Here is a 16,551-nt window from a genome sequence, read left to right as displayed (position 1 = left end):
AATTAGAAACCTGCTTAAGCAAAGACATGTAAAGTGACCAACACAAGACACATGACAATAACACCAATACACCTGTATTTACATGCACTGTTATTCACAGTTAATATACATTATACATATGACAACCTGATTTACCCTTTTCACATACATGCTTTTTGAATGAATCAAAATTGTGTAAACATTTGAAACTTTTCTATTTGTATTGTCATCCTTTGCTCTATCATCAAAACGCTGAAACGTGAACACAAAGAGCCCTATTGTCTAATCTTAAATGTGAGACATAACGGTTAAGATCTATCAATCCAAGCGATTTGAGTAAATAGCTGCATTAGTTACCACATTTTTAAATAAATTATAAAGTAATGTCACCTATGTCACGAGGGAAGTTTGAGGAAGTACCCAGGCGCAGAGAGGATGAGGAGGCAGGAGGTTGCAGGGGAAACCTGGGCTTTAATGTTAACAAAAGACTAAAACAAACCCACTGCATATGGCAGGCAAGCTCGAAACTCGAAATACAAATACACGTACACATGAACATGAACAGGGAGACCTAATACTATGGAGCAGCACAGGAGGAAGGGAAAGACAAGACTTAAATACATGCAAGGCAACAAGACACAGGTGGAAACACTAAGGACTGATAGGGAAAGGTAAAACTCGAAAACAACAACAAAACAGGAAATACTACAAAATAGAACAGGAAGTAACTCAAACCTATACAGAATTCAAGGAACCAAACACAAAGGCAAAGAAACTGAAAACCGTTATAACCTATCCAAATATCTTACTTCTCCATTCTTATAACACTACAAATTAATTTTTTTTATTGCCGTTTTGATATGTTTTGGGGATTATTTAAAACTTTTAGACCCAGTTTTATTCCGTGTACAGTCATACAAACGCTCTTCTTGCTGGCTGTAGGTTTTTTTTTTCTTCTAACCAATGAAAACACCAAGATCTGCACCAAAGAAAGGTCTGTCAGCATAACACTGAACTTTCTGGTTTTGTCGGGCCAAAAAAACACTCTTTGGTTACTTGCAAAAACCACAGACAGATCAGACTTTGGACACAAAAAAGGAAGACTTAAGGGATTCTGGATCCTCCAACTTTGTTGGAATACTATAAAACTAAACCAACAAACTTTCTGGTCTCAGTATTAACTTTTCTCAGCCACTGAATCACATTTTTGTTGAAAAATGTTTGTCAAGAATTGGTCTTAGAAGGTGCAAATCAACTGTAGAAATGAAAAACTATCCACCTCAAGCTTAAAAAGAATGATCTGGTCTCTCATTTTAAGGACATAATGCCAGCAGTTGAATGAAAAATTTACAGAGAATCTGAGCCAATAGTTTGAGTTCAGAGCACTCCTCAAGCAAAACATTATTCAGATAATCTGTCCACAGCCGCCACCGTTTTGGAGCACGAAAATGTGGTTGGAAACCCCCTTGAATTCGACCCACGAGCAAACATGTTGGTGAAAATTATAGAGCGGTTCGTAACAAGAGCAAAAGCCAAAAACTCTGTCAGCTATTAGAGAAAAAGAGACATAGTTGGATGTTTGGTGGGATTAGGAGAAATTTGGAAAAGTAACACTTTTAACTGTATTTTCTAAGAGTGATACTGAATTGTTTCAGTGCTTTTCTGACATTAAAATAAAATTCTGAGGTACTTATAAAGACATCAGTTAAATTCGAAAATTTAAAAAAAAAATCCTTAGTATACAGGCTGGACAATTTTCAAAACCGTGTAAAACCTAATAAATAAAACAGTTAAAATTGTATCTAAATTGTGTTATTAATGTAAAATTAAACAGCATGCAGTTTTTCCGCAAAACATATTTATAGAATAATACATTTTGACAAATTTCCAACTTTAAAACTAAAAAACAAGATTAAAAAAATGTTTGTTTATGTTAAAATACTGCTGGGAAAACAATATGTTAGCTAATAAGCAAGCAAAAACCAACCAAACAAAACCAAAATCTGTGTTCAATAATTTTGTTTACTTGCACTTTTGTATACCCAAATGAGATTGTATCCAGTAAATGCGGTTTGTGGTTTGTGTTTTTGTAATTATCAGTCATTATGTCTGTGGTCTCCTAATAGATTTTTCATGCCACTTAGTGGCTTTCGACAGTTTTTGTTTCATTATGCGGTTGTAAATAAAGGTTTGAGAGGAGAGACTTTGTGCCTGGTGGAGAACGAGTAATGTGCCAGTCAAGTTAAGGTGATTCAGGACCGGCATAATCCGATCAACAAGGAAATTGAGTTGAGGGGATACAGTAGGTTTAAAGCTTTGACTAATCCAGTATCAAGACATCCATAAATCAGTTTCCTTTGAAAGCTATTTTGCTTTGTGTATGTTAAGGACTGGTGGTACAGGACACTATTTGCAGGAGATGAGGCTTGGTGGCAGAAACCTAAACATTTATTTAAAAAAAAACAATGGAGAATCAACCAGATGACACAACCTGACAAGGAATACCTAAAAGCCAGACACTTTTATACACTGAGTGGAATTAACAGAAACAAAGACCACTGTGGACGTTCATCAACCTTAACTTGGTGTGACTGACAGGAGGAGAACTCAAAAAGAAAAAATGACCAGAACCAAGAAAGATAACTGACAAAACTAAATCCAGGTGCAGAATCATCACAGTTTATTTTCAGGCAAAAAGTCACATTAATATTATTTATACTGTTTTGTCTGTTTTACTTAGAATTGAATGTGTTTTAAATTAGTAACGTGAAAAGATTTTCTCCCAAACAGAACTGGTTTACAAATGTAAACATGAAAACTACTATTAATTTGAAATTGACTGGATTTAGCAGGTGAAACCAAATCCCACCTAACGTATTTCACTCAATAGGCCAGGTATTTTTAGAAGAACGAAACACAAATGTTGTTTATATCTGATAGTTCCAAAATAGTAATGCAAACTTAAAAAGTGGGAAAAGTGGAAAAAATAACTTACTGATCAACTCAAAGAAAGGTTTGTGAATTTTTTAGAATTCCTTTTTATTTCCACAACATTTCTGCATTCATACTTAATTAAAAATATATTGTGCACTTTATGCAGTATTTATTCATTGTAGTGCTTGCCTTTAATTATTAATAATTATGATTATTCTTCATGTAAGTTTATAATGAAAAAAAAAAGTTCTGAGAACTCTTGCTGGGTTTTGCTGCGTAATGTTCCTGTATTTGTTTAGTAACAGCGCCCCCGGTGCCCACATTCACCTTCAGCTCAGAGAAAGTCTCTAAAAATAAAAACAGAAGGCAAATAAAATGTATTTCACTTTGCATAAATCATGTCTTCAGTCCAAACAGTCATCGCTGGTGGGAGGTAGGGGGGCAGTCTCCTGAGTGCAGTGTGGTCTCTTCTTTGGGGGGCAGGAATGTAAATCCACGGGGATTAGTGAGAACACATCGGGCTGTAAACCCCTCAGTAGCTCTCCAAGGGGTCTCTGCCTCAGTGCGTAAAGTTAGGAAGGCGCTCCGGACGCATTGCGCAGCGTCGTAATCCTGCAGGCTCCATGTGCGTCACATCTGCGGGATGCTTGACAAGGATTTCTGATATTCTGATAGCACAGCCCACGCGGGTCAATGGCAGATGAAAAAGGTGTTGCTGTGCGGATGTTAATGTTTTTCACTTGACGAAACCATCAGTCCCGTGGCGCAGAAAAGGACATGGGTCAGATTAATGGTGCGACTCTTTTACCTCTGGGGGCAATTTGTGCTGTTTTCCTGTGGGAATCTGGTGCCAGCTCCATCAGGACAACGTTCTCCGTGGACACATCGAGGTAAGAACTTAGTGACATCTCTGATAATATATATAAATATATAAATATATATTTTTGTTAGTGCCAATCCCTCCACGGGACTCATTTTATCCAATTGGTTTATGGCGTGAAGCGTTTAGTAGTTGTCAAAACTATTTAAAAAACTGAAATAGAGGTTTTCATCTGAAACCAAAACCTTTGGCACAGAAGATCAAAGTGGGACCAAAACTCTGCAAAAGTCCTGGCAGCGCACGCTCTTTTGAATTTGTTTGGACATCTGATTAGATCTCAAAACAAAGACTTCACTGTCAGATAAGCACAGAGAGCCAAAAACTGTAATAGAGTTTAGCTTTTGTTTTATTGCTCTCTGCTCTTCGTGGCACAGCCAGAGAGCCAGAGCGCGCGCTGTCAAAGAAGAGTCCCCTGGATGAACCGCTGCTGCGCGTCTAATCTAATCTGATTTGTGAAGAAACGTGGAAAGCATAACTCCAAGAGCTTGGAAAGGCTCTCAGAGCAGGAAGCCAAATGTTGCCTGTGCTTAGACATAACATGACAGACGCTATTAAGGTGCCCAGTGAGGGTAGGTCAGGAGGTGAGGAGAGGATGGAGAGAGGAGCACATGCTCCCAACAGTCACGGGAAACCACTAAGATGCAAACTGACGTGCATGAAGTTTAGCCCTAATAATGGAATGGCTTATATGTTTTTCACCAAGCAGAAGAATGTGTGGCAGCTCTCAGATTTATGATTACAATGTGTGGAGCAAACACTGTGGATTCTGTTACAGTGGGATCAAACCATTTTTCACTGTGATAAACGACTTTCCTGCAAGCTGTGTTAATAAAGATTGTAAGACTATACTCGCACAACTGTACTCTGTCATGTTAACACTTATGTTAGATCGTTTTTTTAGTTTTGGATCAGTCTTTGATTCACAATCCAATTACCTTCTGTTCTTTGGTGGTACTTTTTCAAAGTTTAGACACACGATTAATCAAGATTACAAATCAGTCACAGTTTATACACTGGTTTATAGAGCTGTACACCTAATATCTTCCAAAAATCTTTCATAGATGAAAAGGAAAGCTTTTTTTTTTATTACTTTTACCTGCTGATTTTATAAGATTTCTTAATTTTTTCCAAGATTTTCTTATAAAAAATAATAAAATGGTTTAAATTTAGCTAACATGATGCAGTCAAACTAAAAGCGCTTATTTTTACTGTACTGCTGATGAAATAACCCAAAAAGTTCTGTTTATTAATTGCTTTAATACAAAAAATACATTTCTTTAAAAAAAAATTCTATTTATCATTGAAGACATCCTTTTTAGTACAACTTTCACGATGTTTAAAAACTGTTAGTGTTGTGTGCGGTTCAACAGTCGGCTGAGAAATACTTTTTTGTGCAACTTTTTTTTTCCTTTGGAGCCACTTCTGTGATCGTGTATTTTTAGAACTACTTAAAAGGAATTTCATTGAATCTCATCAGCTCTTTTTCCCATCCGGGATGTGTTTCTCAGGACAACGGAGTGTCCGGATAACAAAATCCTGACTGTGGAGTATCCTTGTGTCAGAGCTGGCGGGAAGAATGGCACTTGTTTAAGGTAAGTTGTGCAACCTCTACTCACTAATATGAATGGTCTTTCTCAAAACAGTAATTTACTGAAATATTGTTTGGCAAGACGAGTGGCTGACATTTGGGAGGATATTTGTTCATGAATTACGGAAAGGTCTGAATCAGTAAACCACTTTTCCGAGTCATTTCAGCAATTTCATCTGGAATTCTGTTGCTTGGAAACTTGACTTGTTCCCTGAAAGGGGTAACAATACAAACACATTTCCTGGTTTTGGTGTGTTGTGTACATCCCGTCAGTGACTCAGCCCTTCTTCTTAGTCAGATGAATCTTAGTATCATCTATGCCCATCCGGTTCTTATTATCCCCTTTTATATTTTGCAACATTTTGATCAGTTTCCAAATGTCCTGAACGGATTTTCAACATTTTGGCTCCATTTGCATTTTCTCTGATTGAACTACAGTAGAGGAGGGAAAGTATCCTTCATAATTTGAAAGATGTTGGTTAAACAAAATGATACTATGCCCTCCTTAACTTCCCATAAGGTGGCAACATTGCACATGAAACTTGTAAAATGCGAAGAAGACGGGCTCAACGTGGACGGGGTTAACATTCTGCAGCGTTCAGGCATTCCGCGATGTTGAGCGTTCCCCAGGTGATCTACAGGCATAATCCAATTTAATGGAATCATGTTGGATCAACATGATTGAAATTAGTAACAATTAAACTGATTATTTTTATGTACAATCGACATGATTCATTCACATATGATTTACAAACACAAAATTTTTTGGTTGAAATGACAAGTTACATTTTCGTAAAGTTTATTGGCTGGTAATTTCCTTTTCTTGAGTGCAGTCTCAGGGAGTCAGGCCTGAAATGCAACATGAAAGCAGACAAAGGCGACGATTTGATCAGATGGGTTTATTGCGCCGCATCTATTTAGAGCAAAAGCAGGCTGTTAACAGTATTGACAAAGACCAGAATTGGCTAAAGTGATGAATCACCATTTCAAAGAGCTTTCTGTGTAACGGAAAAACAGAACTCAAAAGAGACAAGGAGAATTGTGGGTAAGGATTTCAAAGAAAATTGGCTCCTTGATGCTGTTTCTATTTATTACCGGTACATTGAGTCTCTTGAGGTTGATATTGAATCAAATATGTGGAAATACAATGAGAAAAGGGTCAATTCACATTGACAATGAGATGTGTGTTGGGTTGATTGTTGGCACAGGACTTTTTTTTTTTATGAGGAACTAGTTTGATGCTTGACGGTAAAACATGTGATCTGTTTACCGTCAAGGCTAGACCTTAACTGGCTCTGTGTCTTGTTCCGTTCTTGGCACAGCCAGAGATGTGTGGAGCTGAAGGATGAGGATTAGATGAGGTTGGATTTTCCTTGCCGTGATTCCTTCACGCTCCTTTTTAAACGCCGATCAGCTTTAAATAGATTCTGCAGATGACTTGAAGGAAACCCAGACTGATGGGTTGCTTTTTGTGGAGCTTCAGATGTATGACGAGTCCATTGCCAGATATTTGAAAATGCTGAGACAATTTTTTTATAAATCTGTTTTTTTTTTGTCCTTGTCGGCTTTTTGGCTGTCTGTTGTCCACATTGGAGGAGCCGGGGCTTTTCCCCCCCTGCAGAATCCCCCGCATCTTTCTCACTCATCAACTTACCCTCAAGAATCAAACCTCCTGTGAACATCCTGCAGTGACAGCAGCTGCTAGCTTGGGGGCAGTGTTGCAAAAAAGCACTGCAAGGGAAGAAAATTGGGTTGTCCTGTTGGTCCACAAGCTTATGTGTGAATAAATTACCAGAACCAAGCTGAAACTTGACTAGAAGAGACAAAAAGTGATGACAAACAAGGATCTGATAATGAAGAACCAGAAAGCACAGAGCCAAACAAGTCTGTGTATCATTCGTTCATTAGTTTTTCAACTTAAAATGAAAAATGCAAACAACAGAACTATCTTTGGTGATTAACCCTTTAACATCAGAACTTTAGCTCCAGTGTTGGCATTCTTTAAACTAGCTAAACTAGCTTCAATTGTTTATATAATTAACTTGAACCAGAACCTGTACAATAGGAGGCAAAGAAAATCAGAAATTATGGGTGTAGGAAAAAAAATCAATTCTGTAAAATATCACAATATTTCATTTGGTGATATTTGTTTGAAAAATATAGAGCAATTGTCCCAGTATAGTCTTTAGATGTATCATGTACATGAAGATGTATCGTATTCTGAGACACATATCGTGTTATGTATCCTATCGCCTGACTCTTGCCAGTACACACCCCTAAAGCATTTTCAAACATCTACAGAATATGCAACAAATAAAACATGCATAGAAACGGAGACAAAATACACCAGAATATCAACAAAATCCCAATCCAGTGACACTACTCACAGCATTTTTGGAAAAATGCAAAAGTGAACAAATCTGCCGGGCCTGGCCAAGGCTGTCTGTCAGACTGTCTAATCCAGGGGTCACCAACCCTGTGCCCGCGGGCGCCAGTGCGCCCGCGAGCACCCCTTGTGGCGCCCGCAGGGAATGCACAAAAAAAAAATCTTTTTTTTTTTTTTTATTGAAGCAAATATTCAACAAACAACCACGGCATGTCTGTCAATGACAACAATATCAATTCTGAGATAAAGGTAGACAAAGAAAACCCAAATATGTAAACAAATATAACTTAAAAAATAATCACTAAAAGTAAGGGTCTATTACAAAAGTTTAAATAGATCAAATAAATTACACAATTTCTGGACATTCTTATGATTCATGTAATGTAAAGATTTTGAGAATAGGTTGAGGTGGTTGAGTAATCCATTAATGTGAGGATTAATATTCCTGTCTGTTTTTATTTACATTTATGTTTAAAAAGTTAAAATTAAGTTAAAGTTCTAAAGGTTTAAAAGTTTAGCTTTAGTGTGTTCAATAAATATTTATCTTGTTCGGCTGCAACCTAAAGTCTGTTTTGAAATTAGGCTCCCTCTGCAACTGAGTTTGACCCCCCCCCCCCCCCCCCCCCCCCCCCCCTGTAATACGAGTCTAGAAAATTCATGCATGTTTTTGTGTGTAAAATGAGCAAATAAAAATAGGGCACACAAAAGGAAGTCCTCAAATTGTGTTGTTTTTTTTTTGGGGGGGGGGGCTAGGAGGTTTTTAGTGGCGCCCTTCATACCACTTGGTGCCCATGAAATAGCCCTCGGTCTCAAAAAGGTTGGTGAACCCTGGTAATCTCTATGTGCAACAAAGATTTTTTAAAACAAACTTCACATTTTTCCACCTCCTTTTCTATTCCACCTGACACAACACCTCTCCTCTTGCAGTAACCTTGGAAATGAGGATATTTGGATAGAGTTGATTAAAAGAAGACAGAAAAAAATTATGCAGAGGGTGAAGAAATTGGGTGAAGTTACAATTCAAACAGCAAAGTGGTTTTTATTTTTAAAAAAAGGGCCTTTTCTTAGAAAATGTTAATTTGGGCTCTCCTCTTGCTGCAGCTGATCTGTGTTTTCCTCCCAGATAACCCTGATATATACATAACACAGGGGCTCGGAGGGTTTTTTGGTACTGTGATGTAAACTTGTTGCTTTCACCATATAAACAAAGGGCGGATGGTTGCAGGTCCCCTCCCTCCTTCACTGTGATTTCTAGGTTGTGATGTGATGAGAATCAACTTGTTTTCAACCTTTTTTACTGTTTTGCCCATTCGTCTTCGCTGGTGGCCACATTTCAGCCGTGCCAAACCATTTTTACGGTCAGATTCTCGTGGGTGTTTACATGAGTCTGGATGACATGTTTCTGTATTGTCTGTGGTGGCACTTAGAGTGGATTGTGATGATGAGTTAATTGTCTGCCCTCGCTTTCCAAACACTCTCCGCTGTGTTGTCTTACTGAGGCCCGATGGGCTCCACCAAGCTATAAATCACCCTTACATTTGACTGATATTCTCTCGTTTGGATATCCCACAGAGCTCATTTACTGGAACAGATAGTCCTTAAAACATCATAGCTTAAACAAACGTGGGAATGGTGATAAACGCTGCAGACATGATTGATTTTAACTGTTTCCATCCTTCTCTGCTGCTTTTGCTGCTACAACAAACCTTCTCTCCCACGGGGATCATTATAGTTTTGTATTCCATCATATTCTAGACCTTCACAAGTGCGGTTAGTCTGCGTCATCTTACAGGAGGAAACCAGAACAAAACAACAGGGTCTGCAAAAGCAGAAAGGACATGAACTTTGTCACCCTTAAATACATTATCTGTGACGGAAAATGTATTTCTACTAAATCCAAAAAAAGAAAAAAGAATAATATGTAGAGTTTTGCAGCCCCTCTGGAGAATCTTTAACAATCAAATCCCTTTCAGATATGGACCAGTGCTCACCTCATCAATAATACTCAAGTGAAGAAACACACAGACTACTCAGTATAAATATAGAATTCCCCCAGTAGATCGGTTTACTTCATGAACAGAAGCATGTTTTCTCTGAGTGATAACAGAAAACCACCATTGCTGCTTTCTGTAGGATGGAGTCCGAAGTTAAAGATTTTTATTCTGCTTCCACAACAAAACATAATATTAATCCACCTGTTCATTTTCTTTAATATTTGGAGCTCCACGCAGGTGAAGCCTGCAAAAACTTCAAATCTATCTGCTTCAGATTGGACATTTACAGAGACAGGATTATACATGATGTCTGTACATCCCTCTATAGAAAATTGTGAAAAATGTAAAGAGACTTATTGCAGAGGTACCTTTTCCCAGCTGATGTTTGGTTGGTGATTTCATGAATGATTTTATTTTTATTTAATGGAAAGAAATGGAAGAGACTGGGCTTGGTGGAAGAAACTTCAACTTTGATGAAAATTGTATTTTTAACATGTTCTGTTGGCATTTTTCTGATGATGGAGGGCATATATTTAGAAAACTTCAGTCAAAATTGCATTTTTGAATTGTTTTTTGATTCAAACTGTTGTGGATCACTGTGCGACGACTACATTTTGATTAGTTATGAAAGAAACAGATTTTGGGAATCATAAAACTTATTGCTACATTACTGAACACACAATGACTCTTTCATGGCGTGCTGGTCTTTTCTGTTCCATTCTGATGCAATTTTGTAGTCTGGTCAATAGATGTCACTAGTTTCCGTCTGTCAAATTTTTCACAACCCTGAACTATTTCAATACAATTTGATTCACTTGGTTCAGAAAGCTTTGGGTTCTCCATCACTACTATAAACATTTATTGAATAAACTTTTACATAAAAAAATAAATGCCTTGAAAGAAAGTGTGACAAAGCAGGTGACCTGAGAAACAAAGAAAGAAAAGCAAACACTTAAATACACTGAAGGCAATTAAGATAAATGCAGAAGACAGCTGTGGATGATCAGCAATCCAAACCTGGTGTGACTGACAGGGAAAACTTAAAAACAGAACTTTACAAGAACCAAGAACACAATCCTCACGCACCTTTTTTTTTTCTTCAAAAGAAAGTTGCATCAAAATTTTATAATTCTTGCTTTTTCTATCTCCTGTTGTAACTTTTATATTTAGAAATAAATGTTTTCAAATCAAACTAGCAAATGAAGACACACTTTGTTTAGTACCGTTAAAAAATGGTCTTTTTGGGGGGTTTCAGATTAAAATCTTAATCGTAATTTACTTGCCTTTTTAGATAATTATCCTATGACTTTAATTATACTTTTTGATCGGACTGTTATTAACCACATCCTCATACAACATTGGTAATGTAGTATTGTACAGATATCTGGACCTCTTTTTTCACAGATGTTGGACTCCCACCTGTTAGCTGACTCTTTTGCATTAATAAATACATGTATAATAAATAAATAAAAAAAACACAAAGCTAAACGATTCAACATCTCCCTTATAAAGTATGTAGCTTATTTTATATCAACAGACTTTTATAATATTTACACAAATCAAAAAAGCGCATTCATTATTTTTATTACTTGTTACTTTTATTATGAAATTTTCCTGCACATTTTTTGATTCTTTGACTTTTTAGTCGATTAAAAAATATTACATGAAAGAAATAACCTTTGAGGTTGTTTTTAATTAATATAAGATCTTTAAATATCTTGCTGCTTTTGTGTGAACTGTTTCAATACTCACTGCACATAAAACTCTTTTAGAAAGACAGTTAAATTTATTACTGCATGCAGTTAAATTGATTCCATTATATGATGGGTGTGAAAAGCTTTGAGCAACACATGAATGAAGCTGATAAAATAAGGGGAGGGGAGGGGACCTTGACATTCAGTCTAAAAGCTTGGAAAAAACAAAAAACAGGATTCTTGACTTTGGCTCCAGGAAAATGTCAAAACTGAGACACACAAGACTTTGGCCATTAGACTAGAATTTTATTATCCAAAGGATCTTTGCAGGGGTTTCATATCACTTTTCTCTTGGCCTCATTTAGGCATTTTTGCCTTCAAACATGCTGTTTATCAGATCTATCGCTTTGATAAAATTTTCAGATGTACTCACTCACTTGCTGTGTGTCCTGCATTAAATATAGCGTGACTTCAGTCTGCTAACTTTAAAGATTAGAAATCCAAAGAGTTTGAGGAGCACAAAAATTGTATTTACACTTTAAAAGTATTTTCCCCAAACCCCGCTGTTTAGGTATCCCACAGAATGACCAAGTGAGCCAAAGTGACACAAAAAAAGAATTCCTTAGGTCAAAGACTTGAAGCAAAAGCTAATGGAGGCTTAGGTTTTGTCAGGCCATGTTTTAAATGATAAGCACTTCCTGTCCACAACGTTAAAAAAAACGTTTTTAGATTCTATTGCAGTGGCTCCTTCACACCTTTCTCATGCATTTTTAAGTTGGAGATATCTGAAACATTCAGTTTCCACATGCATTGCCAAAAGTAAAAGCTTCTTTTTTTTCAACATATGTGCTATCGCAATCCCTTTCATTAAAGTAATGATCTGTCAAAGTTTGTTTTGACACACTCTTGGCGTGCCTCGGTCTGAGAATCGTTTGTTTTACCCGTTGGATTGAATGACATTGGACTGATTGCCATAAAACTTGGCCCTGTTGAGATCTGTGATTGCCCGGGTTTTTCTGTCTGTGCCTTCTACCAATTTTAATTCACCATATGTATATGATTTTTCGATATTTATAAACTTATTGGTAGTTAAATGTCCACAAAAACCAACACAATGCATTATTTCTGAGTATTCTGTACAATAAATATAAGGTGCATGTCAAAGTATTTAGGAACATTTTAACACTAAACTAAACTAAAGCCAAACTAAAGTTCAGCTTCTTCTGTTTCTTTTCTATTAATTTAGTTCAGGAAGCATGAGGAAAAAATGCTAACATGTATAGAAACTCAAAAAAAGCTTCTAGAGAATCCCTCCAAAATGCCAAGTTCATGTCTAAATAATAGCACCCAGTTGCTCCATGTGTCACCCACAAACGTTGAACTGAGCTCCAGGCCTGGACTCCATCTCCACCGTCACTCTCCAGCGCTTTCCTCTTGTTCCACAGAGACAGAAACCAGGTCTCTAGTAGTCTGGGAATAAATAGTCAAGGTTAAGGTCAGGTCAAATTAAAAAAACAAGTTACAGCCATGTTAATGATGGTTTGAGGAGTGCACAGTCAAAGAGCTTGGACAGCTTTGCACAGGCCTAAATGTTTTAGTGAGGTAACTGTTGAGATATCGATCCTGTCCTTGTTCTTGTCAGGACTTGTCAAGCATGATCACTTCAGTCAGGAGAAGTAAATGCGACGGGAAGCGTTTAGACTGTCTCCATCTGACCCAGCTGCCCTTACCTATGACCCGGTAATTCCACCTCCCAGGTTCTCTGGTGCTTGGATGCTTTCAATCCTTCTGTGTTAAATGTCCCCTTGAGTGATGGATATTTCAACCAAAATCACTGCCAAGATCCAGTTTGGTCCCAGGTTTGAATAATCCCAGATGATACCAGACTGCTGTCAAAAACATGGAGACGGTGGAGTAAATAATCAGTCAGGTGCTGACATAAAACTTGCTGGAGTGGTGTCACAAAAGTCCAATAATGGACCAAAAAACGACCACATTTTTTCCAATACTATCAAAAGATAAAAGGGGATTGAGCAGAGGAGTGAGATGTTTGAGCAAAAGTGAGGATGTGCTGTGGTCACTTGCAAGTTTTTTTAATGCTACCTTTTTGTCCGTCTATCCCCAGTAGGGAAAAGTAGAGTGTTACTGGAGTCAATTATCCTTTGAAGCACGACTGGCCATCCCTGGTGCTACTGTTGTGTGCAGGGTTGTTCCTGTTTTTGAATTAACTTTATTTTTCTCATGCATAAACTTCTTTCACAACAATCAGATGAGTCCCACATTAGGGTTTGAGATTGTGCTTTTAACAGAGGTTCTGGCCTTTTTTAAGTGAAATACACAGAAATCTGACAAGATCACATTATCAGGCCCAATGCCATTGGAAGAGCTTCAATGATGTTTAGCAAATTATAATGTATGGCAGAGCTTTTCTGCCCTGAAAGCTGATTCTGATCTCATTCACATCTGTTTACTCTTATCAAATCAAACTGCGGCTCTTTGCAGCCAGAAGAAATGACGCAAAAGCAGGTCGGGTACCTTCAAGATCTGGTTCAAATTTGGCGCGTGCTAGAGCGACAACAGAGGCAATAAACCATCTTTGATTGGGCAGGTTACAGGAATCCATGCAATTAGACAGAGCAGTCAAACTGAATGTAAGCAAATGCCAAAAATGCATTGGTAGAGAAAAAAGTGGTGTGTGTGTCTTAAAAACCCAGGCCTCCAGCAGGTGATGAGAAGCAGACATGAGCATGTTGGCATGTTCTCTTTGCTCTGCTTCATGTTGTGTGAAGCTCAAACTAGACGGAGCATTTAAACCTGGATTCTGAACTCTTCCATAAAACACTCCATCACAATGCCACTTAGAGAATATGTGCGCATAATGGTGCAGTTCGTCTCACTTAGACTCAACTTGTACCGTTATTGCCACCATTGACTTTCTCTTCCCTCAATGGATTACAAGTTTCATATTCCTTTTAGATTTACAGCATATCTTTCAGGTTCCATCTATTTTACAAATTGTTTTACATCAAATTTAAAAGATGACCATTCCAATATCTGTGTTTTTTTGGGATAAATATCTTTTAGGTCTGTTAGTAATGTTTAAAGGTCAAAGTCCCAGTTTTCCCAACTTCTAATTATAACTTTGCTGTAGTTTCTCTTCTCCAGTTCACCGGAACAAACTTTCTCCAGATGATTTTCAGGAAATGGCAGGAAATTATGAAGAAGAAGGAGGTTTTCACACTGCACAAACAGGAAGGGGCTTCTTTTTCTTCTTCTTCGTCTTCCTTTACTCCACCAATAGTTGGAAGAAGCTTTGTGCAAAATGTCAAAGAGGTGCAAATCTGGTGAATCTTGCTCCAGGCTTTTTTTTTCCACAGCTCTTTTCCGATATATAAAAGACTTGGTGTCATAGAATTCCGTCCGGACACGAACTGCAATTATTCATTTCTCCGCCATCATCAATTTTTAAATGGTTGGCACTCCTGTGAATTAAAAGGCACGCCATCCATGTGTCACTACCGAATACGAGTCTTTGATTGGTCAAAATCTGACGTGATTTAACATTTAACGCATCTTCGATTTTGTATGGAGAGCCCAAAAACTATTGTAGAAACTTGCGTGCTAAATGGGTATTTAAGCACATTTATACAGACTTGAACACGTGTTGCTGAGGGCCGTGTGAACAGAGCTTTAGATTGGGATAAACCAAGGGAAAGTTGAGCAGCAGGAGAAATCTTTTTTTTTGCATTTACATCTATAAGTGTGTCTGTTGTTTTGCTAAACAGGTAAAAAAAAAAGAACAGATGCTTCCCATATTTTGTTTAAAGTATAATTTGTACGTGCAGTGTCTGGATTTAATTTAATTATCCAACAGCCGTTTGTGCTCAAAGGTGTGCATAAATGAGATCATACTTTTTGCCTGTAAATAAAAATGTGCTTTGGGATTTTTTGCTGCTGATGCTGTCATAGCCAGTCCATGTCTATCTGCACAGGAACCTGTAATTTTTATGCATTTTTAAATGACCGTTAAATATTCCATGTTCAGGGTGTGGTCTGCTAATTATTTTCCGTCTATGAACACTAACCTGAGCAAACTCCAGAGTGGAGGTGACAACTGCGTTTGCTCCACCTCCTTTCTTTTTCCTTAAAGAAAGCTCTGCTCTCCCCAAAGTGGAAAGTAACCGAAGACCAAATGTGATAGACTAACGGATTGTTTACATTCCACTGGGGCATCCTATTCAAACTATCACTCTCTTAGCTCCCTTTGGCATTTTCTCACTGTGTTCTTTGGACGGGGATCAACAGACCTCCAGCTGCGGGAGCAGTAACCTGTTCATTTTTCTCACACTTGGAGCAGACGCAAGAATCTTTCAGCAACTTTCTCTCTTATAGTTGTTCTTCCATGACAATGAGAAGTACCTACCGTTGTCCTACCACTGTTCCCAGATCTTGAAAAGACATACATGACCTTTAAGTCTGGATTAATGTGTGTAATGGGGGTCCAATCATTTTTGTTAAAACGGCAGATTGATCAAATAACAGCAGCAATCATCTTCCATCTTTGTCTGATTAGCACCTGAGATATCAACTGGACAAAATGACATCTTTTCACAAAATTGTCTCTGTTTAGACCATTTCCCAATCTTTTGTAGTGTTGTTGTCTCTGTTTATGCCTCCATGACTATATTTTTGCAAATATGCATTAGACTCCAAAATTACCTTAACTTAGCATCTTCTTGGAAGCAATCGATAAAGATTGTTTCGCTTATTCACAGAAAATCTGCCAATGGGGTGAGAATTCTTTACTTGTTTCTAAGGGGCCTGTTTTTGCACAACTGTGTGCCCAAGCTGATGATGCTCATGAAGCTCAGAGGTTGGAATGGTAATATAACAAGGGATTTGTGACTACAGGAACAGTTATAAACCTTGCTATAACTCCATAGTTTTCTAACATCCATGTGGTTTCAAGGCCACCAAAAAGCTGGAAAAAATCCTGGTTTCATCAGGCCATGACTGTGAAAAACAGTTCATCAAATGGATTTTTAAAAAATTGATTTAGAGGACGTTTCTCTGCTCGGAACTGAAGATGCTTCTCC

General features: G+C 37.6%; 1 protein-coding gene across 1 annotated transcript in view; it reads left to right on the top strand.

Moving 5' to 3' along the window:
* Positions 1 to 3,364: 3,364 nt before the first annotated feature.
* The window catches only part of LOC101160641 (collagen and calcium-binding EGF domain-containing protein 1), a 31,019-nt gene continuing 17,832 nt past the window's right edge, over positions 3,365 to 16,551 (top strand). The window contains exons 1-2 of the mRNA XM_004067508.4: positions 3,365 to 3,803; positions 5,302 to 5,385. Of these exons, the coding sequence (XP_004067556.1) occupies positions 3,691 to 3,803; positions 5,302 to 5,385 (197 nt within the window). The 5' untranslated portion in view covers positions 3,365 to 3,690. The remainder of the gene's footprint in view (positions 3,804 to 5,301; positions 5,386 to 16,551) is intronic.

Source organism: Oryzias latipes, chromosome 3 (genome assembly GCF_002234675.1).
Source record: "Oryzias latipes chromosome 3, ASM223467v1".
NCBI lineage: Eukaryota > Metazoa > Chordata > Actinopteri > Beloniformes > Adrianichthyidae > Oryzias > Oryzias latipes.
This window is presented reverse-complemented; position numbering and strand designations above follow the sequence as displayed.